Raw genomic sequence first — 27,912 nt, forward strand, 5'->3', positions numbered from 1 at the left:
AGGGGCAGAGAGGAAATGATGTCTGGGTGGAATTCCCAGCATGAGGTGATGGAGGAACACCCTGGTGATGTTTTGTGCATCCCAAAACCTGGTTTGCAACCTTGCCTATCTGCTTTTGGATTGGTTTTAATCATCATCATCATTATTATTATTATTATTAATTATTTTTACTATTATTAATTTTTATTATTGTTATTAATTGTGTTTTTTCAATTGGAAGAAGATGGTGTCAGCACAGGGATGAGGAGGAGCTGGAAGGATGGAGAAGGGATCCTCCCTTCTGTTTCCAGCCTGCTGGAGCTGGAATAGCCCCCAGGATGCCCTGGCACTGCTGGGGTGTCCCCACTGTCCCCCTCAGTGACACCCAGAGCTTTGAGGTGCCTGGAGGGAAGGTTTGGGATGTGAGGCCGCCCAGCCCCGTGCTCTGTCCCTCATTCCCTGGCTTCTGGAGCCTTCCTTGGACTCATCCCCTGCCCAATGGGACTTGGAGGAATTTTTATTTTTAGAAATAAGGATGGTGGATTCCCAGAAGGGTTTGGGTTGGAAGGACCTTAAAGCTCATCTCCTTCCTCCCCCTCCACAGGCAGGGACACATTCCATTTAGCCCAGGTTGCTCCCAGCCCCATCCAACCTGGCCTTGAACGCTTCCAGAGATGGGAATTGGAAGGAGTCAGATGGGAAATTTTTATTTAAATTCGTATTTAAAAATAAACACTTGGACCTGCCGGCGGTGCCGAGCGCCAGCCGGCGAAGGCACGTTGCCACCAGCCTGCACGTGTTCCCAATCCAGGACCTGCTTTCCACCATGGGAACTCCTCCTCCTCCTCTTCCTCCTCCTCCTCCTCCGTGCTCCAGAGCTGGTGGGAAAGTCTGTGGCTGTTGCTATTTTCTATCTGTTATCAAGGCTCTTATCACTTTGCTCTTGTCTCCGTGCCGGCTCTCCGAGCGCCCAGGGTCTCGCTCTTGGCAGCCTGGAAAACTCCCCCCCTCCTCCTTGATTCCCTATATTCTTTTGCCTTTTATTTAATTTACCAGCTAAGCACAAAGAATCCAGAGAAGCTTTATTGTTCCTGAACCTTAATTGGAGAGCAGTGATCAAATCATTACCTGGATAACTCCGGGTTTCCCTGGGAATGCCGACCCCTGGCCCAGCCCTGGTGGCACGGGCACATTGCCTCAGCTTCCTGCAAGTTTTTAGAGTCACTATCTTTTTTTTTTTTTTTTTTTTAAGGGGAAAAAAGAAGAAGAAAAAAAGAAAAAAAAGAAATCCTTGCTCGTTATCAATAAAAAAAAAAGGAGGGAGGGAGAAGAGTTAATCGTCGAAGCGGAGTATCTTGGAAGGGAGCGTTTTTTGGCTCTTCCCCTCTCTGTAAAACCAGCCTCAGTAATTCAGTTTTAAAGCATGAAAAAAGGGAGTTGATGAAATTCCACTATCAGCACTGAACCAATATGCAAAATATCTCGCCGAGAATCAAATAGCTATTATGTTTTCATTTCCATTTCAGCATATTTGCTTAATGAAGAATAGACAGATCAGGCCAGCCGAGGGAGGCTGTGTGCGGTGATAACTGTGCAGGGCTCCCAGCAATCCTGGCCAAGTGATGCTCTGCTCCTGCTCTGCGCTCCCTCTCCCTCTCTTGCCTTTTTTTTTCCTCCTTTTTTTCCCCTTTTTTTGATTTTTTAGATTTTTTTTTCCTGGTGGTTCGTTTAACCCGCGCGGCAGTGAGCGCATCCCTGGGGAGTGGGGTGCTGCATCCCAAGACACAATTTTAGGGTGCAGGTGGCCACCCAAACCCCTGGTTTTACATGACTGGGTTTATCTGGAGCATCCCCATCTCCCTTGGCAGTGTTTGGGGTGGGACTGTGAGATGATTGCAGGATGCTCTTGGCCACCAATCATCCCCACGCCAGGTTTGACACGGTTGGATTTGTGTGGAGCATCCTCATCTTCCTCCTGTGTTTTGGGGTGGCACGTGGGTGGTCCCAGGATGCACCCAGTGACAAGATTCTGGGATTGCTGATTCCCCATCATCCCAGCTGGGGTGACACCACGGCAGCCAAACCCCAGCTGGGTTTAGAGGGAGCATCCCCATCTCCTCCCTGCTTGGGGGTGGATGTTTCAGGGTGGCATGATGCACCCAGGGACCCCAGTGCTGTGGGGTTCATCCCTGTAGGAAACTCAGAGACACCACAGGACTCAAACCCCAGCTGGATTTATGTGGGGCATCCAGCTGGAATAAATGGGGCAGCCAGTTGGATTTATATGGGGCATTCATCTGGATTATATGGGGCATTTATTTGGATTATATGGGGCATGCAGCTGCATTTTTATGGAGCATCCAGCTGGATTTATATGGGGCACTGAGCTGGATTTATATGGAGCTTCCAGCTGGATTATATGGGGCATTTAGTTGGATTGTATGGGGCATGCAGCTGCATTTATATGGGGCAGCCAGTTGGATTATATGGGGCATCCAGTTGTTTTTTTATGGAACATCCAGTTGGATTATATGGGGCATTTATTTGAATTTATATGGGGCATCGAGCTGGATTTATATGGAGCATTTTGTTGGATTATATGGGGCATGCAGCTGGATTTACATGGAGCATTTTGTTGGATTATATGGGGTATCCAGTTGGATTTATATAGGGCATGCAACTGGATTTATATGGACCATTTTGTTGGAATATATGGGGTATTTATTTGGATTTATATGGGGCATCCAGCTGGGTTTACATGGAGCATTTTGTTGGATTCAGGTGGGGTATCCCCATTTCCCTCCTGGCTGGGGAGGCTCTTTTGGGGTGGGATATGGGATGCCCCAAGGATCATGGATGGGATTCTGTTGGCTGCCCGTCAACCCTGCAGCCACAACGCTGTGGTACCCAGAGCCATCCCCATCCTCATCCCACTGCTCCCAGCAGGGTGTGGGTGGTCTCAGCACCCTTGGGTGGGTGCCAGGTGCCCTCCTGGTCCCACCCATCCCTTCCCAGCCCCGTGCAGCCCTCCCTGGGCAGGCTGGAGGTGCCAAACCCCGGCGCAGGCGAGCGTCGGGTTAACTTTATCAGAAGCCCAAGAGCCGTGAAGGCGTGAAGGAAGAAATTAGCCTAACAATGTTTCATTTACAGCGGGAGAAACGATTTGTTAGCTGGCGATTGTTTCTGAATATTATCAGAGCCTTTTTAATTGTGCTGGAACTGAAATTAGCAGAATTAGAATAAATTGCCTTCCCTTCTCCGGCAGCCTCTTTATTCACGCTCATTGTTGTGTGCTTTGTATAGATTATGGGCTCTTTGTTCTGCTGCTGTAAATATACATGCCTGGAGTCACAGTGAGCAGCTGAGGTCTGCAGAGGGGCTGGCCCTGCTCTGGTCCCCCCCTGAGCCCCCCATCCTGTGCCTGGCTGGGGCCGGGGCAGCCCCGGTGGCACCGCGGCGTCGTGCGGTGCCAGCCATGTGTGCCACCACCACTGCTGGGCCTGGCTTGCCTGGATGGGGATGCTGTGCTGCCATGGAAATGGCCAAGAGGGATGGCAGGGATGAGGGGTGTCCCCTGTGTGTGCCCTGTTTGTCCCCTGTGTCCCCTCTGCAGTGTCATCTCCATGTCCCCTGTCGGGTAAGGGGTGCTGGGGCTGGGCAGGACTTTCCCTTCCTTCCCTGTCTGGGATTTCCTCCAGCATCCTGATTTCCCAGCTGGGAAAACCCCCTGGCATCATTTCCCCCCGGGCTGTGCCCTCCTGACCGCCCTGTCTGTGCCCCCACAGGTTCCCTGGCAGCGATGGAGGAAGGTGAGGATGCCCCAGTGGGGGACAGGAGCCCCTCGGAGAGGGACGGGGCCACCTCGGACTGCGAGGGCTCGGCCGAGCGCGACACCTGCAGCCCCCCCGGCAGTGAAGGTGAGCCCTGGGGCTGTCCCTGCTGTCCCCTCCCCGCGGGGACAGGCTCTGCCACCACAGCAACCTGCTGGGCATTGTCTCTGCTGTGTTAATTAGCTAAGGAAGCAGCCTGGCCACCCCTTGGGGATGCTGGGCTAGTGACACCCCCGTGTCTCTGGGGGGTTCCATCCCTCTGGGCAGGTGGCAGGACACTCTGGGGACAGCAAAGTTATGTCCCTTGGGGTGTGAAGTGACCCCCTTGGGGTGTAGATGACATAACTGGGGTTTAAAGTGACCCTTTGGGATATAAAGTGACCCTTTGGGATATAAAGTGACCCCTTTGAGTGCAAAAGTGACCCCCTAGGTGCAAAATGAGCCTTCCCCCTACCTTGGGGTGCAAAGTGTCACTCCCTTAGGGTGCCAAGTGTCCCATGCAGGGATGCAGAGTGACCTCTCGGGGTACAAAGTCACATCCTTTGCAATACAAAGTTCCTCTCCCTGCCCAAGATCAAAGTCGCGTCCCTCGGGGTGCAAAGTTCCCCCACGCAGGGGGACAAAGTCGCGTCCCTTTGGTGCACCCAGGGTGCCAGGCAGCCCTGGTGGCCCAGGGGGTGGCCCTGGCTGAGCCATGGGTGGGCTGGGGGCTCGGGGCTGTCGGTGGCACCGTGCTGCCCACGCCGCCGCCAGGCTGCCGCCGTGCCGAGCCGTGCCGAGCCGTGCCGCGCCCCAAAGGTGGCTGCGGCTCAGGGCCGGGCTGAAACAGTCCCAGATATCCTTCAAGTTCCTTCCTGTGGAGGTGGGGGCAAATCCCAATCAGTTAATGTTTGCAGTGCCCTTTGAGATAACCGCGCCGGGGCAAGGCTCACCGCGCTGCAGCCGCGGCTCCCGGCAAACCCCGGCGCTGCTGCTGGGGGAAAAGCGTCCCCAAAAGCAGGGCAGGCAGGTCACAGTGCTCCAGGGACCTCAGCTGGGGCAGGGAAGAGCTGGGGAAGGGGTCCTGAGAGTCGAGAGAGGGAAGGGATCCTGAGAGATGAGATAGGGAAGGGACAGAAATAGCTGGGACAGTCAGAGCCCAACTTTTGGGGCAGGGAAAGGACCCTGATGGCCCAAATGGATGAGGCAGGGAGAGATCCCAATAACCAGGGCAGGGCAGGGACCCTGATATCCCCAATGGACAAGGCAGGGAGAGATCCCAATAGCCAGGGCAGGGAAGGGAAGGGACCCTGATAGCCCCAATGGACAAGGCAGGGAGAGATTCCAACAGCATCAGAGCAGGGACCCTGATAGCCCCAATGGATGAGGCAGGGAGAGATCCCAATAACCAGGGCAGAGCAGGGACCCTGATAGCCCCAATGGATGAGGCAGGGAGAGATCCCAATATCCAGGGCAGAGCAGGGACCCTGATATCCCAAAGAGATGAGGCAGGGAGAGATCCCAATAACCAGGGCAGGGAAGGGACCCTGATATCCCAAATGGATGAGGCAGGGAGAGATCCCAATAGCCAGGGCAGGGAAGGGACCCTGATAGCCCCAATGGACAAGGCAGGGAGAGATCCCAACAGCATCAGAGCAGGGACCCAGATAACGAGGGCAAGGAAAGGACCCCAGTATTTGGGGCAGGCCAGGAACCCAAACTGGGGCAGGGAGTGGACCCTGATTTTAGGGAAACAGCCAGGGCAAGGCAGGGATCCTACAGCAGAGCAGGGAAGGGAGCCTGATAATTGAAACAGGGAGGGAACCTGATAAGTGGAGCAGGGAAGGGACCCCACTATCTGAGTCTGGGAGGTCTCCCAGGCAAACTTTGCTCTGTGGTGGAGAGAAGTGAGGGCCCTTATCTGATGGGGCAGGCGGGCTGGGGGCGAGGAGCCGGAGCCGGGGCGCGGAGCTGCACCTGGCACTGGCCTGCCTCGATAAAGAGGTGATAGCAGAGATAAGGCCCAGCAGCAATAACGGCCACTAAAGCTTTCAGCGCGATGGATAAAAATCGATATGCCAGGCACTTTGATTTATAGCCAAAAATAATAGGACTTTTATACCCGGTGATTGATTTATTTGATGTTAATCATGGTGCTTATCACCTGTATTAATAATGTGCTCTGCGGTGACGTCACCCCTGGGCGGCCGCGGTGGCGCCGATCGATTGGGCTCCGCTCTCGATCCGCCCGGGACGCCAAGGCAAACATGTACTTTGGGCACTAATCTGCCACACTGTCATATGCAGATTGCCCTTATCAGCCCATCTCCAGCAGCAGTTAATGGAGAAAATAATTGTTATCAAGTTGCTAGGAGTGCGTCACAAACGGAGCCGTGAGGGGAGCGGGGCTGGCATGGGGTGTGCCGGGGTTTGGGGTGGGCTTGGCTGGATTTGGGGGGGTGTTCCCAGGGGGGTTGGGGCTTTGGATCCCCTCCCTGTGCCCATCGTGGCCCCAGGTGTTGCTGGTCCCCTGTGGAATTCCCTGTTCATGACCTGCTGCCTTCCCCCTCCTGCTGCAGAGTCCAGAGATGCTCTGGAGAGCCCCAAGGAGCTGGAGAAGCTGGATCCTGGAGAAAACCCCCAGGAGGCAGACACCTGGAATGGGCCAGGTGAGTCCCTGCTGTGGGGCCATCCCTCTCCATCCTGGCTGGAGCAAACACCAGTGTGGGGAGCACTGGGCAGGCTGCAAACCCCAGACCTGCTGGAGGGGAGGTGTGAGATGGTGGCTGTCATCCCTGACATCTCCAGGATGCTGCTGGGATCCTAAAACTCGGAATTTGGGAGCAGCAGGGATGCCATCCCCACAGCTGGCATCACACCCCTGGCACTGGCAGGGTTTGTGCCCATCCTGTGTCGCACCAGGGCGCTTCACCAACGTGCTGGCAACCACAAGAGCGACGCTGGGGTGGTTTGGTGATGGTTATCAAAACCCCAAGGAGCAAATTGAGCCTCTATCTCCCCCTGGTATCTCCACACCGCGGGCACCAGGGCAGCAGCGAGGCCAGGCTGGCCCTGTGGGCACCCCCTGCCCTATCAGCCACATCTCCAAAGCCACGTGTGCCACACGGATTGACAGAGCCAGGGCATGGCTGGGCTGGGAAGGGAGCTCTGGGGCAGGGACACCTGGGGCAGGTGACACAGGGACACATCCAGGTGGCATTGGGGTGTCTCCAGACAGGGAGACCCCACAAACTCCCTGGGCAGCTGTGCCAGGGCTCTGCACCCTCGATGGGTTGGGTTTGGTTCGTGGCCATCACTTCTTGGTTGGAGCTGGGGGTTGTTCCACTGGGAACAGCTCCTGGCAGGTGGGTGGGGGTGGGACCAGGGGGAGCTGAGACCCCCAGAGGTGAGTGTGCCACATTTCACACCCTGCTCCTCCCAGGGGAGATTTGGGAAGTGGTGACACCACTACAGGATCCCCCCAGGCAGGTCCTGCTGTGTCCCCAAGGCCACCAGGAGCCCTGGGAAGCGGTGGCTGCCAGCACACGTGCTGCTGTGCTGCAGCTGCCCAAATCCCCACGGGAACCCCGCTCCCCCTCCCAGCCCTGCCCAGGGGAAGCTCCTGCCGACCCCGCTGATATCCCAGCCCTTCCCGGCAGGAAGGAGCTGCGAGGCCACCCCCGGCTCCTCCTTATCTGCTCCCAGCCCTTTGCCCCTGGGGCAGGGCAGGAGGGGCTGCCCCTCCAACCCCACAGATCCCCCAGATCAGCACACCCCTCATCCCAAACCCCAAAAAGGAACCAGGCAGCCTGACTGAGACCATGCCTCCCCTTCCCCCTCCCCTCTCGGGGAGCAGGTTATTTGCATTCTTTATGTAAAAGAGATTTTATTATCGGCTCTGGCAGCCCCTCTCTGCTCTGGTAATTGGAGTGGTATTAATTTCGGCGTGGCTGGGAGCTGCTGGCGGTCCGGCGATGCCGCGCCGATAGGGTGTTCCTCTGGCCCCAACCGCCGCGATAGCCCCGGCTATCAGGGGCTCTGCAGCTCCCCCCTTATCAGGGATGGAGCTGCCGAAAAGGGAAGCTGGAACAGCCTGAATTTTCTGCTTTATCTGGCAGGATCCGCCGGGTGTCAGCGATGGATGCGCCGGGGTGGGGTTGGGGTTGGGGGAGGCTCTGTGCGCACCCTGAGGGAGGTTTGGGGGTCACTGGGTCACCCCCGCTCTGGGTTGGTGTTCCCAAAGGTCATCCTGCTGTTCTGTGGCCTGCCAGGACCTCCCCACGAGGCAGGAGGGAGCAGGAGGATTTTGGATAATGTTTGAAATGACCGCGTTCCCTGGAGGGGCTGCAGCTGCTCGGGTTCCCGGGAGCTGGAGGTTGAAATCCTGAACTTGGGAGCCTTTAGGGATGTGCCACCCCTTCGTTCTGGGTGCTGGGACACCCTGGTTCTGTTCTGCTTCCCAGTGGGATGGAGCATGGCCATGCTTTGTGCTCCGTCCATCCTCTGGCAGGGCTGCAGACAGGATGTTCATCCTTCCCAGATTCCCCCAAATTCCCCCAAACCCTTCCCCGCAGGCATCCACGGCTCAGGTTTCCATCTTCCCCACTTGTTTTGCTTTGCTCTGGAGAAGGGAGGGTAGCAGAGAATTTCAGGAGCACCCACAGCCTCCAGCCCCCATCCCAGAGCTGTCCCATCCCTCCCCATCCCTGCCTGGCCAGCTCCAGATATTCCCAGAGGGATAAGATGAAAAACCGGCAGATTTCACATGGAGCTGGGGCAGGAATGCAGCAGAGGAGAGCCCTGCTAGGGACAGGCTGCTCAAGCTCGTGATGAGCCAGCACAGAATTCCCACTGGGAGCTGCAGCCCTGGGAATCCTGGATTCCTGCCTTTCCACCAGGTGGGATGAAACTTTTTTCTTTTGTCCTTGTGGGAGCATCACAGGACAGGATTGGAGGAGCTGTGACCAAACCCAGGGTGGTTTTTGGGATATCCCACCCAGCCCTGGGAATTCCCAGGGAATTCTTCACCCTCTCCCTACATCAGCTTTGCTGTTTGCAGCTCCACCTTGCTGAACTCCTGCTGCTGTCTGTTTGGGTTTTATTTAATAATCAATTCCTAATTACTAAATATTAATTTAATATTTCCTCTGGGTTGATCACAGAGCTCAGGCTCCTCTCCTGATCCCCCAAACCCATCCTCCATATCAGGATGGCACACAGCAACTCCTCTTTTTTTTTTTTTGGTACATCTAATTAAAACTCCCCAGTTCTTTTTTTTCCCTCCCTTTTCCTCCCAGCTCCTGCTCCCCTTCAGTTGTGTTTATCTCCCACTTCAATAATCTCTGGCTGCCCAGGGTTTGTCTGGAAACCTCAAGGTTTATTATCGGGGTGAGCAGGGCACAATGGGGGGGACAGCTCGTCCGGGGGGGGTGGGGGACACAGCCCCTGCCACATCTGCCCCATCCCTCCCCCTCCACCCTGGCATGTGTGGGTGGGAAAAATTATTCCAGCTATTCTGTTTTATCACTGGGAGAGGAGCAGCACAGAGTTGTACTTGGGGGAGATTGCTGGGGGATGGGGGAGCTGGGATTCAGGGAATTGTCACCCCCACTGTCCCCAATCAGGGGGTGCCCAGCACCCTGAAATCCTCCCCCTGCCCTGCTGGGTGTCCAGCAAATCCTCCTGCCAAAGGGACAACCCCTGTCCTGGATTTGGGACATGGACGAGCTCCTGTCCCTGCTGGGGGATGTCCCAAGGGTCACCCCGTGTCTGGGGTCACTACAGGGTGGAGGGGACAGTCTGGGGACACTGATATGGTGAAGGGATGTTCTTACTGGTCTGGGGATGTTGCTGAGTGGAAGAATGATCAGACTGGTTTGGGGACACAGCTGGGTGGAGGGATGATCAGGGGTTTTGGGGACAGTGACAGTGTGGAGGGTTGCTCGGGGATTTTGGGGACAGTGACAGTGTAGAGGGATTCTCAGGATTTTTAGGGGCAGTGGCAGTGGAGGGATGCTCAGGGTGTGACAGTGGAGGGATGCTCAGGGATTTTGGGGTCAGTGAGGAGGGATGCTCAGGGATTTTGGGGACAGTGGCAGGGAGGGATGCTCAGGGGTTTTGGGGACAGTGGCAGGGAGGCATGCTCAGGGATTTTGGGGACAGTGAAAGTGTGGAGGGGTGCTCAGGGATTTTGGGGACAGTGAGGAGGGATGCTCAGGGATTTTGGGGACAGTGACAGTGTGGAGGGATGCTCTGGGATTTTGGGGACAGTGACAGTGGAGGGATGCTCAGGGATTTTGGGGACAGTGGCAGGAAGGGATGCTCAGGGATTTTGGGGACAGTGAGGAGGGATGCTCACGGATTTTGGGGACAGTGGCAGGAAGGGATGCTCAGGGGTTTTGGGGACAGTGGCAGGGAGGGATGTCAGGGATCTGTTCCCATTTCCCCTGGCAAGGAGAGCAGTGTTCTCAGTGTTCTGCACTCGTGCTGAGAGCCCTGAGGGCGATGCTGCCAGGCTGGTGCTGATTGACAGCTGCCAATCACTCACCTCACTGCTCTACCCTGGCTGGATCTGAGACCTGGTGAGGATTTGGGGCTTGGACCCCCCTGTCCCATCTGGGTGCCCCCTCCTGGGGCTGTGGCAGGGTCCCCCCTGCTGTCCCCTCCCCTTTCCGGACGGGATATCTTCCCTCTGCATCGGCTCCGGGGGCCCCTGAGCTCCCCCTGCTCCCCCTCTCTGGCTTCCTGCCCCCCCCAGTGCCCTCTTCCCACTGCCTGGCCACAGCCAGGGGTCCCAGCAGCCCCAGGAGAGGGGACAGGACAGGGCAGGGTGTCCCTGGCACAGGGGTCCCACCACCCTGGAGAAACCAGGATGTTTTCCTCCTTCCCATCCTTCCTGAGGGATTTCTGGTGCTTTTCCCGGTGTTTATTCCTGTCCCCAGCCCTGTGGTCACAGGTCCTGTGTGTTTCCTGGTTGTCCCCTGGGAACAGGGACAGCAGCACCCTTGGGATGGGGTCCATGAGTGGGGACAGCAGGGACAGAGGTCCTGGCAGCCCTGGGGAAAACAGGGAGTTTTCCTGCTTCCCATCCTCCCTGAGCCTTTATCCCCAGTGTTTTTATCCACATCCCTGCAGGCACAGGTCCCACTTATTTCCTGGGATGGCACCCCTGGGGATGGGAACCCCCTCCCAGCCCCATCCCAGCAACAGCAACACCCCAAAGGCAAATCCCGGGAACGCTTATCAGCCCATCCTGCCGGGGCAGGGCAGCCTCGGTGGGGCAATCCCGGGGAACACGTGGCAGGGCAGCAGCTGCCAGCTGTGCAGCACAGCTGGCGAGCGGGGAGCAGCCCCCGTTGGGGTGCAGCCCCTCCCGTGTGTCCATTGCCCCTGTGCAGCCCCCCCGGGCAGGGTGGTGCCTGCTGCGGGCTGGGGCAGGGCTCAGCTGCTCCATTATCCGGGGGCAGGGTTCAGCCTGATAACGAGTCGCTTTTGGACTCGGGCAGCAAACAATCAATAAGTGGCAAGCGATGGGCAGGAGAGATAAAGGCAGAAATCCCCCCTGGGCTCCCACCCAAACCGGAGGGCAGCTCTGCCACAGCCATCCCCTCTCCATCTGCAGGCTGAGCCCAAGCAGGCGCAGCCCAGCAAGGCTCGATTGAAACCCTCCTCACTCCTTTGTCGTCCCCAAGGCTGCCCTGATTACTCGAGCACCCGGGACGGCAAAGCCGGGATAATCTCCTTAGCCCCTTTGGAGAGATTTCCCTTTGTGAGCGGAGGTGAAGAGTGGAGATGCTGCGTGTTCACAGCTTAAGACTCTTCCCAATCGGCTCCCTCCATCTTATCGGAGCGGTGCCATCACATCATTGCAGTAGTTGAGTTGTCAGGATTTATTCCTTCCGCCGCGCGCTCGCCGCTTCTAAAAACAGCAGCTGGGGCCGGGACGGGGCTGCCAGGGGGAACTGGGGGGAACTGGGGGGAACTGGGGCTTCTCCAGCTCGGATTTCCCCAGGCAGGAGTAGGAGAGCCATGGGAGGTTGGGTGCCCATTGATGGATCCATCCCTATCCATCCATCCATCCCTATCCATCCATCCATCCATCCATCCCTATCCATCCATCCATCCATCCATCCATCCATCCCTATCCATCCCTATCCATCCATCCATCCCACTCCAGGCCAGCTCCCACAGCCTCCCACATTTGCTCCTGGATGTTCCGAGGTGCAGGCACATCCAGGCACCCCCATTTGCTTTCCTTGCAGGAGGAAAGGGCAGAGAAGCCCCAGACAAACTCACCCATCCCATTCCAAGCTGATCCTGCATCCTTTTGCTTCAAGTGCATCCACAGACTTGAGCCACATCCCAACAAACTGTTCAGCCCCTTGGCAGGGATCTGAGCTTGGAGGTCCATCCATCCATCCATCCATCCATCCATCCATCCTCCCATCCATCCTCCCATCCATTCATCCATCCATCTCTCCCTCCATCCATCTATCTATCCATCCATCCCTCCATCCATCTGTCCATCCCTCATCCCTCCATCCCCATTTCCCATCTCTCCATGCCCAGGGCTGGTGCCAGATCTGGCTCGTGGCCCCCAGGCTGGCACAGGGCTCTGAGTTTAATCAGAACCCGGTGGCTGATGCTGGGATGTGATCCCATGACACACTGATAGCAATATTTATCCTGATAGTATCCAGGCAGCTGCAAACACTGCAGGGATCTCCGAGCCTGGGTGCCCACTGAGGGGCAGAGCAGCTGGTTTGGATGTGGTTCAAATCCTCTGGAGGCAGTTGAGGCAAAGGGATGTGGGAACAGCTTGGAGTGGGATGGGTGGGTTTGTCTGGGGGCCTCTGCCCTTCTCTCCTCTTTGTTCCCATGGGTGCCTGGATGTGGCTGCATCTCCAGAGGTTCCAGGAGGAGCTGGCCCAGCTCTGTGCTGCTCCCAGCAGTGCCATTCCTGTCCCTGCCCATGCTGTGCCCGTGGGCTCTGCGCGTTCATCTCCATCTCACCTCGTGCTGGAGGAAGGCTCAGTGATGCCTCCCTGGAATTGTGCATCCCCACGGGCTCCCTCCCTCCCCTGTGCCCACCCTGCACCTCGGGATGGGCAGGAATGTGGGTGCCTGCCGTGCCAGGGGGTGGTGACAGGACTGATCTTTGCTCCCAGCTCAGCTCAGCCGATTCCTTTGGAATCTCCCGATGGGAAGATAAGCGGGAGCAGCCCTGCATGTCCTGGGGTTTGTGCCACACCAGGCAGGTGCACCTGGCTCTCCAGGGGCTTTTCCCTCCTTCCTCCCTTCCTTTTTTCCTTCTTTCCTTCCTTCCTGCTGCTTTTCTCTGCGCCCCAGAGCAAACAGGCCAGTCCCTGCCCAATTTGGTTAATGAGCTGGGAGATAAGCCCTGCTCCCTGATAACAGGGGACCGATGGCCAGGTGAGATACCTGGGGGGTGTTCACCTGCCAGGGGATCCTCACAGGGAGCTGCAGCTCACAGACTTTGCTCCAGGACACCCCAGGGGCTGGCAGCAGCTCTTCCCAACCTTTCAGGGATGGATCCATGGTGGGGTCACTCCCCATATGGGCACACAGCTTGCTGGCTTTGGGTTTTGTTCCCAGTGTGGAACCCACAGCATCTCCCAGACCTCCCCATCATTCTCCCTGTTCCCACTCAGCAGTGCTGTGTGTTTAGCTGGGAAAAAAAAATACCAAAACATCTTTTCCCTCCTTTTTTTCCCTGGCTGTGTTAACGTGGGTGCAGCACAGGGGCTCTGGCAGCATCCCTGCCTGGCACAGGGACACTCATCCCTCTCAGCACCACAGAGAGGGGTTCAGCACCGTTGGTGGGGTTCCAGCACCCCATTTTTGGGTGGGAGGAGGCTGTGGGGTGCTGGCAGGAACAGGGCAGGCTCCAGCAGCACTATTTTTGTCCCCCTGTCTGGAACGGTTTTCTCTTTATCAGCGCCTGCGTGTTTTCTCTGCTGGGGATTGATACACACAAGATGAAGTGCTCTGACATGGGAAGTGTCAGGCGAATGCTCTTATCTCAGAGACATGGTCTCCTGACCCAAACGCTGCTGATTACCAGTGAGACGGGGAAGGGGGGGCACCCGGGGGGGGACGTGGCCGTTGGGCTCCCCAAAAGCAGCCAGGATATTGGGGGTGGCAGAGGGGAGCTGGGGCTCTCCTGGGGCTTTGGGGCTGGAGGCAGCTCGGGGATGCTGAGGCTGGAGGGAGTCCAGCACTTTGGGAATCAGGTGGGACAATGTGAGGGTGTGACTGCCACTCTGGTGGTCACTCTGCTCCCTGCTGCTGGCCTTGGTTTGTGCCAGGGAATGAATCCCAACAGCTCCTCACAGCCTCATCCCTCCTCCTCCTCCTCCTCCTGCCTGTGCTGAGGTGGAGCTGATGAGGAAACAGCCCGGGGGATGCAGGGCAGGAGGATGCCAGGAATGTGGGGGATTGGGGTGGGAGGATGCCAGGGATGCAGGGCAGGCACAGCCTGTGCCGTGCTCACTCCCCAAACCCCTCAGCTAGAAACAGAGCTGGGATCTCCATGGGATCACTGAGGCTCCCAGGCTGTGGGGAAGGGAAGGCAGGACAGGGGAGCTGAGGCAGAGCCAGCAGCACGGTGGGGGCTGTGGCACAGGGATGGAGGGTGGCAGGGACCAGCCTGGTGACCCCAAACACCTCGGGCAGCCCGGACACCACCCCAGAGCTGCCGGTGGGCAGAGGCTTTGCTGAGCTGGCGCTGGCTGCTCCCCTGGGATGAGCTCCAAGCAGTCCCCGGTGGCCCGGGGTGGACGGAGGGGACCCAGTGGCACCCGGGTGATGGCAGGTGACACCACCCAGCGCTCCCAGTCGCTCACCTCAGCTCACCCCAGCGCCGGGAGGATCCAGATGTCAGCCCTGCTAATAAACACATCAGATTTCAATCTCCGCAGCCATGGGATCGCCTTTTCCTCCCCGCGCTCCCGGCTCCAAAGGCAATTTTACCTTCAGCCAGCGCAGCCTCCTCCGTGCCCAGGGCACCCGGGACCGGCTGCACCCCTCGGGGGCTCCTTGTCCTGGAGTTCTGGGGTGGGGAATGACCCCGCAGGGCTCGGGCTGGCTTTGGCTCGCTGTGCCCAGCTCGGTTTTTGGGGGGCAGCAGCCAGCGAGGTGCAGGCAGCACATCCATCTGGGTATTGGTTACCTGCCATCTTATCAGCGCTCCCAAAGACAAAGGCACAGTTAAAACATTTTCGAGCAGCCTTCATAGCGTATTCACATGTTATCTAACCCATTAAACCAGAGCCTTATCAGATAATCAAAGCCATTAAGCCCTGAAGCTGCTGCGACTTTGGGTGCGGGGATGGGAAGCGCTCCTTCCTCCTGCGCCGTGCGGGACCCCCGGCAGGGGATGGATCCCCCTGGGACCCCCGGAGAGGGGATGGATCCCCCTGGGACCCCCGGCAAGGGATGGATCCCCCTGGGACCCCCGGAGAGGGGATGGATCCCCCTGGGACCCCCGGAGAGGGGATGGATCCCCCTCGGACATCCAGCAAGGGGATGGATCCCCCTGGGACCCCCGGAGAGGGGATGGATCCCCCTCGGAACCTTGGAAAGGGGATGGATCCTCCTTGGACACCAGGATTTGGGGTGCTGCGGTTCAGGGGGGTCTGGGGCACATCCCGCTGATGCTGTGCGTGTCTCCCCGCAGATGAGCTGGCTCTGGAGGTGCAGGATGGGCAGAGACGGCTGCGGACCCGCAGGAGCCTCCCCGAGGGTTTCTCCTGGGGTCCCTTCCAGGGCAGCATCCACAGCGAGCCGGCATCGCCAGGGCACGGTGACACGGTGAGGAGCACCCCGAGGGCACGGTGGGCGTGGGGCAAGTCCTGAAATGAATTCTTTGGGAAGAGAAGTCCCTGCTTGAGCTCCTCAGCGCTGGGAATCTCCTGGTTTGAGTGGCCCAGGGTTTCCCTGGTGCTGAGAGCATTCCCAATGGTGCCATCCCCTCTGCCAGGCTGCCTGGTGGCACTTGTCTCCTCACTGAGGAGATGGCATCTGGCTTTTCCAGCCCAGGTTTGCTCCCTGGGGACTCTGGTTGTGCCTGGAAAGCACCAGCAGCGGTGGGGAAGGGACAGGAGAGGAGCCCTGAGGGGTTGGTGGCTGTTGGTGCCATCAGTGGGGCGAGCAGCAGGGCAGGGAGGTGTCCATGAGAGTCACTCCGGCTGTTTTTCGGCTCTGGATCCTCCATCCCAGCCACATCCTTCCCTCCACATCCCCCCCGAGCTGCACACAGGCAGCTCCAGCCCAGGATCCTCAAGCCCTGGCTCCATCCCCACCTCTTCCTCCTCCTCCTCCTCCTCTCTCCTTTGCTCTTTATTTTTTTTCTTCTTTTCTCTTTTTTTTAAGCTCAGGCCCGTTTATCTTTGCTGAATTAAATCCTTGATTAACCCTTATCTGCCCAGTTTGGCTCCCTATCTCCTGCTTGGCGCCGTGTGTCCAGACACCCAGTACAGGATGATTGATTTCCCGAAGATATGCGCAGCTTTTTTCTGATACTTCATTTATTGTCTAAATATTTTTGCTCCCATTTCAGCAGCTCCCTTATCGAGCCGGGCTGATGATTCCCAGCCCTGCTCTCCTCTGCCACTCTCCTCCCTCCCTATCTCTGCTCAGGGAAGGGAGGAAGGAATTGCAGCCCCATCCCTGATAGGGGCTGTCACCCTCAGGTCCCTTCCTCTTTGTTGCTGGCGGCGTGGGGGGGTGTGCAGGGGGTGTCCCCCAAATCCTGCCTGGCTCTGCTCTTCATCTCCACGTGGGAGATGATCCCAGCCTGGGGTTTTAGTGGGTGGCTTTAATATTCCGTGGTGAGGAGCACCAAGTGTCCCCTGCTGATAGAGGAGGAGGAGGAGGATGCCTACCCACCCCTACCTGATCCCACAGCGTTCCCCCAAAAAATCCTTGCTTGGGAGGGTGTGCAAACCCTGTGGCAGCCAGCTCAGGGGTGCCAAGGGGAGGTGAAGCCCCTCTGGGGGCTCCATCCATGCCCCGTGTGCCCCCAGGGCGGGCTCAGGGAGGGCAGGGCAGTGCGGATGCGCCCTCCCGGCGGATGCGGAGCAGATAGGGTTTCAGATAGGGTTTCCGATGGTTATCAGCAGTGTGGAGCCGAGACAGCGACCTCTTTGTTCCAGGGAGAACAAGGAAGGGCTTCAGGCTGGGGCTGGGGCCGCTGCAGGGAGCTGGGGTGGGCACCCCGGGGTGCTGCTGCAGGGTCCAGGGCAGCGCAGGCACCCCCTGCACCAGGGGGAGGCAAAATTCCAAAGGGATTCTCCTCTCCCTAAGGGTGCTCTGCCCGTGTGGCACCAGCAGTGCCCATCCCTGTGTGCCATGCAGGGGGTCCCAAAGCCCCCAGCCCCATTTCATGTGTCCACTGTGGGAGGTGCACACACCTGTGCGTGTGTCACACACATGTGGCAGGGTGTCACACATGTGCCAGGGTGTCACAGCCCCATCCCAGGGTGTCACACATGTGCCAGGGTGTCACAGCCCTGTGCCAGTGCCTCACACATGTGTTGGGGGCTTTATCACGCTGCCAGCACTCGGCTCCTGGCAGTGATAAGGCCCCAACTGGCTGTGACTGTCAGGCTGAGTTGGAGGGGTTGGAAATATTGGGATGGATAATTAGATTTCATATCGTTACTGCAGCAGCCATCGGAGGATCAGGGAGATTAATTTCCCCCCCCACCCTTGTGCTCATTAATATTCATTAGAATGCGGGGAGGCTGAGCTGGGCATGGGCTGAGCAGGGAGAGCTGTGACCCCCCCCTGGCAGCCCCTCAGTGTGACCCCAGCCCATTTTGGGAACACTGTGACCCCCTGGCAGCCCCTCAGTGTGACCCCAGATGGTTTTGGGATCACTGTGACCCCCTGGCGGCCCCTCAGTGTGACCCCAACCAGTTCTGGGATCACTGTGACCCCCTGGCAGCCCCTCAGTGTGACCCCAGCCCATTTTGGGATCACTGTGACCCCCCTGGCAGCCCCTCAGTGTGACCCCAGCCCATTTTGGGATCACTGTGACCCCCTGGCAGCCCCTCAGTGTGACCCCAGCCCGTTTTGGGATCACTGTGACCCCCTGGCAGCCCCTCAGTGTGACCCCAGCTGGTGTTGGGATCACTGTGACCCCCTGGCAGCCCCTCAGTGTGACCTCAGATGGTTTTGGGGATCACTGTGACCCCCCTGGCAGCCCCTCAGTGTGACCCCAGCCCGTTTTGGGATCACTGTGACCCCCCTGGCAGCCCCTCAGTGTGACCCCCGTGCTGACCCCTGTCCCTGCCCCACAGAGCCCCCCTGTGACGCTGGTGCTGGGGGACGAGAGCTGCTGGCTGTCCCACCTGCCCCTCGTGCCCGGAGAGCCCGATGCCAACGCTGTCATCTACAGGAAGGGTCGGTACTGGGGGGACTGGGGGTGGGAGGGGAGGGGTCCCCATCCGTGTCCCTGGGCTTGTCCCTGTCCCAGCTTCCCTGGCTGGCTGCTGCAGGGATGGGCACAGGGATGGGAGCAAGGACGGACACAGGGATGGGCTGCAAAGATGGGCTCAGAGGTTCAGGGATGGGCACAGGGGTGAGTGCAGAGGGGGGTGTGAGGATGGATGGATGCAGGGATGGACATGAGGATGGGCACAGGGATGAAGAGATGAGCTCAGGAATGGGCACAGGGATGGATGCAGGGGTGGATGCAGGAATGGGGACAGGGATGGATGAAGAGATGGATGCAGGGATGGACATGAGGATGGGCACAGGGATGGATGAAGAGATGAGCTCAGGAATGGGTGCAGGGATGGGCACAGGGATGGGTGCAGGGGTGGATGCAGGAATGGATGCAGGGATATCACAGTGATGGATGCAGAGATGCACACAGGGATGTCGCAGGGATGTCACAGGGATGTCGCAGGGATGTCGCAGGGCTGGGCACTGGGCTGTGTGCAGAGACGGGCACAAGCCGAGCCGGGCGGGCTCAGCCCGGCTCAGCACGGGCAGACACCGCCATCTCCAGGCCATGGCCGGGACAAAGCAGCGGCCGCTGCCGGGACCGCGGGGACAAGGCGGGGACAGCGGGGCCGGGCCAGGCAGGCGGCAGGACGGGATCCAGCGCTCCCTGCTCACTCACCGCTGTCCCCCTTTGCAGACGAAGCCCTGTGGTGCCGCACGACGCGGGCGCTGCGGGAGGACGAGCCCCTGAGCGCCTTCGTGGTGGCAGAGCCACCAGCTGTCCCCAACCACGGCGTGAAAGCGGAGCCTGGAGAGTCCCCGTACCCGGCAGCGCTGCACTCGGACATCCAGCTGCTGCCACAGCAGGCTGGCATGGCCGCCATCCTGGCCACTGCTGTGGTCAACAGTGAGTCCAGGGACACCATGAGGGACACCATGAGGGACACACAGGGAGGGTCACACAGGGAGGGACACATGGATATGGACATGTGGAGAAGGACACACGGAAAGGGACACACAGCACCACAGCCCTGCCAGGGCTCCCCAGACTGTCACACAAGCCATGTCCCTGTCCTTGCTCTCCACAGAGGATGTGTTCCCCTGCAAGGACTGCGGGATCTGGTACCGGAGCGAGCGGAACCTGCAGGCCCACCTGATGTATTACTGTGCCAGCCGGCAGAGCGCCGGCGCCGGCTCCCCGGCCCTGGATGAGAAACCCAAGGAGAGCTATCCCAACGAGAGGGTGTGCCCCTTCCCTCAGTGCAAGAAGAGCTGTCCCAGTGCCAGCTCCCTGGAGATCCACATGCGGAGCCATAGCGGTATGGCACGGCACGGCACGGCATGGCATGGTGTGGTGTGGCATGGTGTGGTGTGGCATGGCACCCCTCCTCTGGAGGCTCTGGGGTGGCACCATGGTGACCATGGTGACCATGTGGTGACCAGTTAGAGGAGGCTGAGCTGCTGGAGGGGCAGGGAGGGCGCAGGGCTGGATGGAGCACCTTGAGCAGTGGGATGAGGTTCTCCCCAGCTGGGTCACTGCTTTGGCACAGCTCACTTGTACTCCCCCATCTCAGAGACAGAGGGGATGGCCCTGTGGGTGTCCCCACAGTCCCTGTGCCCCTCCCCTGAGCGCTGAGTGTCCGTCTGTCCGGCAGGAGAGCGGCCGTTTGTCTGCCTGATCTGCCTGTCCGCCTTCACCACCAAAGCCAACTGTGAGCGGCACCTGAAGGTGCACACGGACACCCTGAACGGTGAGTGACCCTTGGGGACAGCCCTGCCATGGGCACTGTCCCTCCTGCCCTACCTGCTCAGCCCAGTGCCATGTCCCCTCAGGTGTCTGCCACAGCTGTGGCTTCATCTCCACCACGAGGGACATCCTGTACAGCCACCTGGTCACCAACCACATGATCTGCCAGCCTGGCTCCAAGGGAGAGGTGTTCTCACCTGGGTCAGCCCTTCCTGCTGCCAAACCCCTCGCTCCCGGTGAGTCCTGGGGCTGTGGGGGACACGGCATGGCATTGTCACCAAGGGCTTGTCCCCAGCTGTGTCTGGTGGTGGGAAGGGAGCTGGGGATGGTACAGTGTCCCTGTGCCAGGATGTTGGGAATGGGGAGCAGAGCAGGATCCGTGTGCCAGAGGTGATGGGAACAGGACATGGCAAGCATCCCTCTGCCAGGATGGGAACGGGGAACGGGGTGAGGATCCCTGCCCTGGGAGTGTCACTAACGGGGACAGGACAGGACAGCATCCCTGTGTCGGGGTTCTGAGTGACACCAGTGCTGATCATCCCTGTGCCATGGCTCTCAGTGACACCAGTGCTCATCATCCCTGTGCCAGGGCTCTCGGTGACACCAGTGCTGATCATCCCTATGCCAGGGCTCTCAGTGACACCAGTGCTGACCATCACTGTGCCGGGGCTCTCGGTGACACTGTGGCCTCTGTCCCCCTGCAGGGCTGAGCCAGCCGAACAACGCGTCCCTGCGGAAGTGCAGCCTGAGCGCGTTCCTGCCCGAGGCACTGCCCGCCCTGCCGCAGCACGTGGTGCTGCCCGGCCCCGCTCCCGGCCCCGACACCGCCCCGGTACCGGCACCGGTACCGGCACCAGCACCGCCCTCCTCACCCCCCGACCCCAGGGCCGGCAAACTCTCACCCCCAGCCCAGCCGCAGAATGGGGAAGGGCCTTCATCGGCATCCTCCTCGTCCTCCACGTCCGGCGAGCCCGTGCGCATCAAGGAGGAGCCGGGCTGCAGCCCGGCCAGCGAGGCAGAGGCGCCCAAGAGCGGGGAGGGGGTCGGCAGCCCCGAGCCTGGCTCCCGGACCTCGTCCCCCCGCAGCCTGTCCTCGGCCAAGGTCAAGTCGGAGCTGGCCAGCCCCACGCCGGGCTCCAGCCCCGTGCCCAGCGAGCCGGGGACAGGCACGGCTGGTGGCACCGTGTTCCTGCCCCAGTACGTGTTCGGCCACGAGGCCGCCGTGGTGCCGCAGGCGTCGGAGATCCTGGCCAAGATGTCAGAGCTGGTGCACAGCCGGCTGAAGCAGGGCCACGGGGGTGGCGCGGTGCCACCCGCCATCTACCCGGGCACGCCGGTGCCCAAGGGGGCCACCTGCTTCGAGTGCGAGATCACCTTCAACAACATCAACAACTACTACGTGCACAAGCGCCTGTACTGCTCCAGCCGGCACCTGGCCGAGGACAGCCCCCCCGGGCAGCAGCGCAAGCTCAAAGCCCCCCCCGGGGTCCCCAAGGGTCCCCCCGCCCCGGGGACGCTGCTGTCCCCTCCGGCGGGCAACGGGCAGAGCCTGGCACCGGGCGACGGGGACGCTGGGCGCGATGCCACCCCGCCGGTCACCGCGCCGGAGGGCAAGGCTGAGGAGGGGGGCACCAAAGCGGGGTCCCCCGAGGCGGAGGGGGGGTCAGGGCGGTGCAGCGAGGACAGCCAGAGCCCCGCCAGCTCGGCGGGGGACGAGGGGGACGAGGACCCCAGCAAGACTCTGTGCGAGGCGTGCAACATCCGCTTCAGCCGCCACGAGACCTACGTGGTGCACAAGCGCTTCTACTGCGCGTCCCGGCACGATCCCCCCCTGCGCCGCCCCAGCGCCCCCAAAGTGCCCTTCCTGCCGCAGCCGCTGCGCACCCGCAAGCGCCGCAAGCTCTACGAGATCCACGGCACCGCCCGCCGCCCCGCCGAGCCCCCGCCGGCCCCGGAGCCGCCGCCGCCGGCAGAGCCGCCCGTGGTCACCCCTGAGCCCCACGCCAGCCCCGATGCTGAGGGTCCCATCGACCTGAGCAAGAAGCCGCGGTGGCAGAGCGAGCCGATACCGGCACCGGCACCGAGCCCGCTGCTGCCCCTGGCTGATTACCACGAGTGCACCGCCTGCCGCATCAGCTTCAACAGCCTGGACGCGTACCTGGCGCACAAGAAGTACCAGTGCCCCGCCACGCCGCTGCAGCCCCGCACCCTGGAACACCTGCAGAAGATGAAGGGGGCCATGGGCACCCCCCTCAAGGGCCGGCACAGCCCCGGCAGCCCCGGTGAGGGGGACCCCGAAGGAGGGGTGCGGGTGAGGGCGGCCCCGGCGGGGAGCCCCGGCATCCCCTACCCCGGGGCGGACTCGCTGCAGCGCCACCCCAAAGGTCCCCTGCCACCGGCGGGTGCCAAGGGTCCCCTCGCCGCCTGTCCCTACTGTCCCCTCAACGGAGCCATCAAGGGAGACCTCCTCGAGCACTTCCGAAACGCCCACGGGCTCTTTGTGGCCAAGCCGCCGGCGGGGGCCGGCCAGGGGCTCCCGGACGCGCTGGCCCCCGGTGCTGGTCCCGGCAGGACGCCCGAGCCCCCCCTGCCCACGGCGTCCCCTCCTCGCCCGGCCGGCCCCCGCCTCCGCCGGGACAGCCTGAGCACCGCCAAGGAGGGCAGGGACAGCCCCCGGCCCCCCGGCTCCCCCCGGGCCCCCGCCTCGCCCGGAGCCCCCGAGGCGCTGCGGGAAGGAGCCCGCAAGCCCCCCACGCCCCCCGCCTACACGGACAGGGGCGTGCAGACCCCCCCGGCCAAGGCTGTGCCCGGCCCGGTGCCCAACGGCAACCACAGGTACTGTCGCCTCTGCAACATCAAGTTCAGCAGCTTGTCCACCTTCATCGCCCACAAGAAGTATTACTGCTCCTCGCACGCTGCAGAGCACGTCAAGTAACCCCCCCAGAGCCCCCCACCACCGCTCGGGGGGCTGCAGGGGCTGGGGGATGGAACCGGTGCCTGACACCCCCAACCCATGCAGGGGTTGGGGTGATGGAGGATTCCCCCTCCCCAGGAGGCTCCACCGGGGCAGCTTCAGCATCTGGAGCTCCAAATTTCGCCCCCCTGGTTGGGGGGTGAGGACCCTGGTGATGGGGGTCAGCCCCCAGCTGTGCCCCAGGGGGAAACTGAGGCAGGGGACGGTGCACAGCCCTGCCCTGGGGGCTGCAGGGGGCTTTTCCCCCACGTAGACACTACGGGGCTGGGGTGGGTGTGGGGGGCACAGCTTTGGCCTCAACACCTCAGGAAATCTGGGGGTGCCCTCAGCACAGAGCTGACCCTGCATGGAGCCAGCGAGGATGGAGCTGCCCTGGGAACTGTGTGTATAAGTGTGTACAGAAATAAATATGTCTGCTAAACATCTGTGTAGGGTGGGGGACACTGCGAGGGGCCAGGGGAGTGGGGACATCGGGTGGGGACCCCCACGGGTGACAGCAGCTGTGTTGGGGCAGGGCATGATGTCCCCACGCTGTCCCCAGTGCCCCTGGGTGGCACCTTCATCAGCCCAGGGGACGTCACCCATCTGTGCCATGGGGCAAAGCTGCTGCCAGATGGAGCTCAGCTGATGCTGATGGCTCATTAATTATCAAGCTAATTAAGCCCGGGTGGGGCTCAGCTCTCTGCCACATGAGCAGTTCCTGCTCTGCAGCTCCAGACCCTGCACTGGGTGCCCAGGTGAGTATGCTCAGGTGTCACGCACAGTGTGACAGGGGCATGGCTTCTCACCAGCCCACAGCTCATCCCAGTATTCCCAGTTCAGCAGAGGGAGGCAGGGGGTTCTTCCCCTCCCTCCCACCCTCTCTGGCAGGGTTGCTCCTTCAGGACCTTTCTGCACACTCAGGGACAGTCCCCAAGGGCCAGGTCACTGCAGCCCAGTGCCCCCAGCTCTGTTTGTTTCCCAGCTGGTCTCCCTGGAGCTCCTGGGATGCCCATGGACATTGGGCAAGGCTGGGGTGGGCACAGTGACTGCCAGCAGGGACCCCAGGGACAGGAGCACCCCCTGGGCTGTCCCTCTGTGCCAGGGGCACAAGGAGCAGGGAAGGGACAGACACCGTGCCAGCTGGCACCAGCTGCCCCACAGGGCTTTGGGGTTTGCCCCATCACGGTGTTGTGGGTGGCTGCAGTGCCAGGGGAGTCTGAGCTCTGTGCCAGGGGTGGGAGCCAGGCTCTGGTGCCAGGGAGGAGGAGGATGAAGGCTGCAGCTCCCCAGGGGAAGTGCTTGCGACAGGTCCCCTGCTCACACCTCTTACAGCACCAGCTGTAAGTGCCAACTAGTGCAAGGGCTGCACGTCCTGGGTGCCCCCCCCCACAAAAAGATGACACAAAAAGCAGCTGAATTAAGGAGAACTTTACTTAAATAAATATATTTACAGAGCAGCAGCTATTCCAGAGCAGATTTGGCCACACTCAGCCAGCAGAGTGCAAGGAGAGGCTGTGCCAGGCACTGTGGCAGCCTCTGCCCAGGCATTGACCTAGCAGGGTGCTGAGACCCCCAAAGGGTGGGGGGACAGGAGGGGACAGGCCAGGCCAGCCAGCCCTCACTGCAACATCTTCTTGTAGGGCAGGGCAGGGAGGCTGCAGGGCAGGAGGCTCTGCAGGGGCAGCGGGTTCTTCTCCTCTTCCTTCTGCTCCTCCTCGGTGGCATCCAGGAGCTGCTGCATGTAGCACGAGGTGCCCAGCAGGACGTGGCCAGTGGCCTGCATGGTGAACAGCCCCCAGCGCAGGGCTTCCCTGGGAGGGAGAAACGGGGTCAGCGTGCCAGGGGAGGGCTGGGCAGGGTCCCCAGGGCTGGGCAGTGTCCCCCTGCTCCCCCAAGTGTCCCCAGGGCTGGGCAGTGCCCCCCTGCCCATCCAAGTGTCCCCAGGGCTGGGCAGTGTCCCCCTGCCCCTCCAAGTGTCCCCAGGACTGGGCAGTGTCCCCGTGCCCCCCCAAGTGTCCCCAGGGCTGGGCAGTGTCCCCCTGCCCCTCCAAGTGTCCCCAGGGCTGGGCAGTGTCCCCCTGCCCCTCCAAGTGTCCCCAGGGCTGGGAAGTGTCCCCGTGCCCCCCAGGTGTCCCCAGGGCTGGGCAGGGTCCCCCTGCTCCCCCAAGTGTCCCCAGGGCTGGGCAGGGTCCCCCAGGGCTGGGCAGTGTCCCCCTGCTCCCCCAAGTGTCCCCAGGGTTTGGCAGTGTTCCCCTGCTCCCCTAAGTGTCCCCAGGGCTGGACAGTGTCCCCAGGGCTGGGCAGGGTCCCCCTGCTCCCCCAAGTGTCCCCAGGGCTGGGCAGTGTCCCCAGGGCTGGGCAGTGTTCCCCTGCTCCCCTAAGTGTCCCCAGGGCTGGGCAGTGTCCCCCTGCCCCCCCAGGTGTCCCCAGCCCCCCACACTCACTTCATCAGGCGCCGGGCCCCGTAGCAGCGCAGGTCGTAGGACATGGTGTAGGAGCCATACAGGGTGGCTTTGACGTTGAGGCAGCCCAGGTCCTTCGGGTGGGTCTTGTACAGGTCGAAGGTGACACAGGCGACGTCGATCCTGCGCGGGGGCTTGCGGGACAGGCCCACCTGGTAGCCACGGGACTAGGGAACAGCAGGACCACGGTCACCCACCCTCCCAATGTGGGACAGGCAGGACACAAACCAACCTCCTGGCCCTCTCAGGGGTTCCCTCACCTTGGGGGCAGTCCAGGTTTGCTCCTTGCTCAGGGCCATCAGCGCCGTGTTCTCCTCCAGCGTGCGGAAGAAGGACTCGGTCTCCACGGCGGTGCCGTCCTCATCCAGCACCAGCACGATGGGCGCGGGCAGGGCCAGGGCGCTCTGAGCCTGCAGAGGGGCTGGGGGTGAGCAGGGCTGGGGGGACAGAGGCTGGACAGACAGACAGAGGCTGGACAGACAGACAGAGCCCACACAGACAGACAGACCTGGCGCAGCAGCTCGGCCAGGCTCGGGGCCATGACGCCCTTGCGCACGCTGCGGTCCCAGTTGCACACGCGGTAGGGCCGGGGCGGTGGGGCCGGGCCCGCCAGCAGCTGCTGGGTCATGGAGGCACTGGCTGAGACACATCTGGGAAGGGACACACGGTTGGGGTGTTGTGACAGGCAGCATAGCCCCCCTGGGGGGGCTCCAGTGGGATGTCCCCCATCCTGGGGACAGGGGGTCCATGGCACTTACTTGGACACAGGGGCAGCCAGGCGCTGGCTCAGGGATTTGGCATAATCCATCATCCAAGGAGCAGGGAGCAGCCTGTGGGAGGAAGGACAGTGGTCCCTGTCAGCTGCTGTTTGCCCAAGATCTGTTCCCATCAGCGCGTTCAACTCCGCTCCAGGGGATCTTCTGCTCCTCTCAGCTCCTGCCTGTTCCAGATGTCCCCACTGGTAATTCCGGTGACAGAACTGAGCCTGAGCTCTGTCACCGCTGCCTTTACAGGGGCTGGTCCTGCCCTTTGGCCGGGGCCAGGCCAGCGGTGGCTGCCTGGCCAGAGTCCCCTGCCAGCACCGCTCTTGCGTAAAGGGACACGTGGGAGCCTGAGTCAGCGCTGGAGCAAAGGTGAGACACCAGCCTGGGCTGTGCCGGGCTCCGAGCCCTCTGAGAGGGCAACCAGGGAGTCAGAGACACCCATGGGAGCACCCCCACCCTGCTGATCCACGGGCATCTCCAGCCAGGAGCCTGCTGAGGGGCTCCAGGGGTGTCTCCAGCCAAGAGCCTCAGGAGGAGTGCGGCTGGGCTTCCCCATTCCCCATTCCCCATTCCCCATTCCCCATTCCCCATTCCCCATTCCCCATTCCCCATTCCCCATTCCCCATTCCCCATTCCCCATTCCCCATTCCCCATTCCCCATTCCCCATTCCCCATTCCCTCACCTCCAGCACACACCAACCCTTCTCCTGGGGACGCTGCCCTCACCTCACCTTATGTACCTGGCACAGAGACTCCTCCTCCCCCTGGCCGCACCCCCTCCTGCCCAGCCAGTCCCAGCCGGGGGATCCGCGGCTTTTCCTGGTGATCCACGCGGGATCCAGCCGGGCATGGCAGAAGGGAATGCGGAGAGGGGATCCCATCAAATATCTCCATGGGGTGTCACAGCACGGTGCCAGAGACAGGGAGAGGAGCGATGGCCATGAAACAAACCACGAGAAGTTCCTCCCAACACGAGGAACAACTTCTGTGCACGGAGGGTGGCAGCGCAGGGAGCGCGCGGGCTCTCCCTGTGCGGCGACATCGCAAACACACCTGTCCCTGTGTCACCTGTTCCCAAATATTCCCCGATCCCGCGGCTTCCACCTGCGCACATCTGGAGCCGCGCGCCAACATCTGTCCGGCGTGGAGCCCCGCCCCTCCCTGCACGTGCGCGCGTGCACGCGCCCCCCCCGCCCGCGCACCTCCGCGCGCTCACCTGTGCGCGCACACCTGCGCTCCGTCCCTGTGCGCGGCCCCTTTAAGGCGGGCGGGGGGGGGGGGGCAGAGCGCGCGCTCCCCGCTCCCCTCCCCTCCCCACGCCTCGCGCCGCCGGGCCCCGTCGCGCGCGGATGACGTCACGCCATGGCCGCCCTGCGCCGCCGCGAGTAGAGGCCGCTCCGCCGCCCCGTCCCGCTCTGCCGCCGCCGCCCCGCCGGCCCCGCCGGCTCCCGCCGCTCCCCCGGCCCGCCCCCGCCGCGCCCCGCACCGCGCCGGGCCCCCGCAGCCCCCCGACAGCGGTGAGGCGCCGCCCGCGCCGCCGCGGCCTAGCGCCGGGGAGGGGGGGCGGGCCCGGGCCCGGCGCGGGGAGGGGGAGGGGGAAGCGCGGGGCGGGGGCGGCCCCGGGGAGGGGGGACAGGGGACACCCCCGGGAACGGCCCGGGGAGGGCGGCGGGGAGAGCAGGGGAGGGCCCGGCGCGGTTTTCAGAGGGGGTCAGAGGGGGAC

General features: G+C 61.4%; 2 protein-coding genes across 5 annotated transcripts in view; one reads left to right on the plus strand and one right to left on the minus strand.

Annotated features, from left to right (window-relative positions):
* ZFPM1 (zinc finger protein, FOG family member 1) overlaps positions 1-23,406 on the plus strand; it is a 34,496-nt gene extending 11,090 nt beyond the window's left edge. For both annotated transcript variants that reach the window (XM_033070154.1, XM_033070155.1), the window contains exons 2-10: positions 3,765-3,896; positions 6,368-6,457; positions 15,487-15,620; positions 18,113-18,215; positions 18,958-19,167; positions 19,349-19,579; positions 19,916-20,011; positions 20,094-20,243; positions 20,712-23,406. In XM_033070154.1, the coding sequence (XP_032926045.1) occupies positions 3,765-3,896; positions 6,368-6,457; positions 15,487-15,620; positions 18,113-18,215; positions 18,958-19,167; positions 19,349-19,579; positions 19,916-20,011; positions 20,094-20,243; positions 20,712-22,942 (3,377 nt within the window). In that variant the 3' untranslated portion in view covers positions 22,943-23,406. The remainder of the gene's footprint in view (positions 1-3,764; positions 3,897-6,367; positions 6,458-15,486; positions 15,621-18,112; positions 18,216-18,957; positions 19,168-19,348; positions 19,580-19,915; positions 20,012-20,093; positions 20,244-20,711) is intronic.
* A 967-nt stretch (positions 23,407-24,373) lies between these two features.
* On the minus strand, positions 24,374-27,465 carry CIDEC (cell death inducing DFFA like effector c). Of its 3 annotated transcripts, XM_033069753.2 has the most exons (7): positions 27,406-27,426; positions 26,921-27,217; positions 26,184-26,255; positions 25,934-26,075; positions 25,686-25,835; positions 25,408-25,592; positions 24,374-24,774 (listed from the first exon to the last, which is right to left on the minus strand). In XM_033069753.2, the coding sequence occupies exons 2-7, from the start codon at positions 27,037-27,039 to the stop codon at positions 24,582-24,584; spliced, it is 861 nt and encodes a 286-aa protein (XP_032925644.1). In that variant the 5' UTR covers positions 27,040-27,217; positions 27,406-27,426; the 3' UTR covers positions 24,374-24,581. The 3 variants fall into 3 exon arrangements, with proteins under 3 accessions (XP_032925644.1, XP_032925645.1, XP_032925646.1); XM_033069754.1 differs by lacking the exon at positions 26,921-27,217 and having other exon boundaries at positions 27,406-27,465; XM_033069755.1 differs by lacking the exons at positions 26,921-27,217; positions 27,406-27,426 and adding an exon at positions 27,243-27,327.
* Positions 27,466-27,912: the final 447 nt, after the last annotated feature.

The sequence above is a fragment of the Catharus ustulatus genome, chromosome 11 (genome assembly GCF_009819885.2).
Source record: "Catharus ustulatus isolate bCatUst1 chromosome 11, bCatUst1.pri.v2, whole genome shotgun sequence".
NCBI lineage: Eukaryota > Metazoa > Chordata > Aves > Passeriformes > Turdidae > Catharus > Catharus ustulatus.

What these genes read in the sequence shown, in the direction of transcription:
- CIDEC (XM_033069753.2), bottom strand. Translation starts at nt 27,039, where the DNA reads ATGCCCGGCTGGATCCCGCGTGGATCACCAGGAAAAGCCGCGGATCCC. An exon ending in CTGGCTGCCCCTGTGTCCAA is followed by an intron (nt 26,076 to 26,183) that starts GTAAGTGCCATG and finishes GTCCCTTCCCAG; the next exon opens with ATGTGTCTCAGCCAGTGCCT. An exon ending in AAACCTGGACTGCCCCCAAG is followed by an intron (nt 25,593 to 25,685) that starts GTGAGGGAACCC and finishes GCTGTTCCCTAG; the next exon opens with TCCCGTGGCTACCAGGTGGG.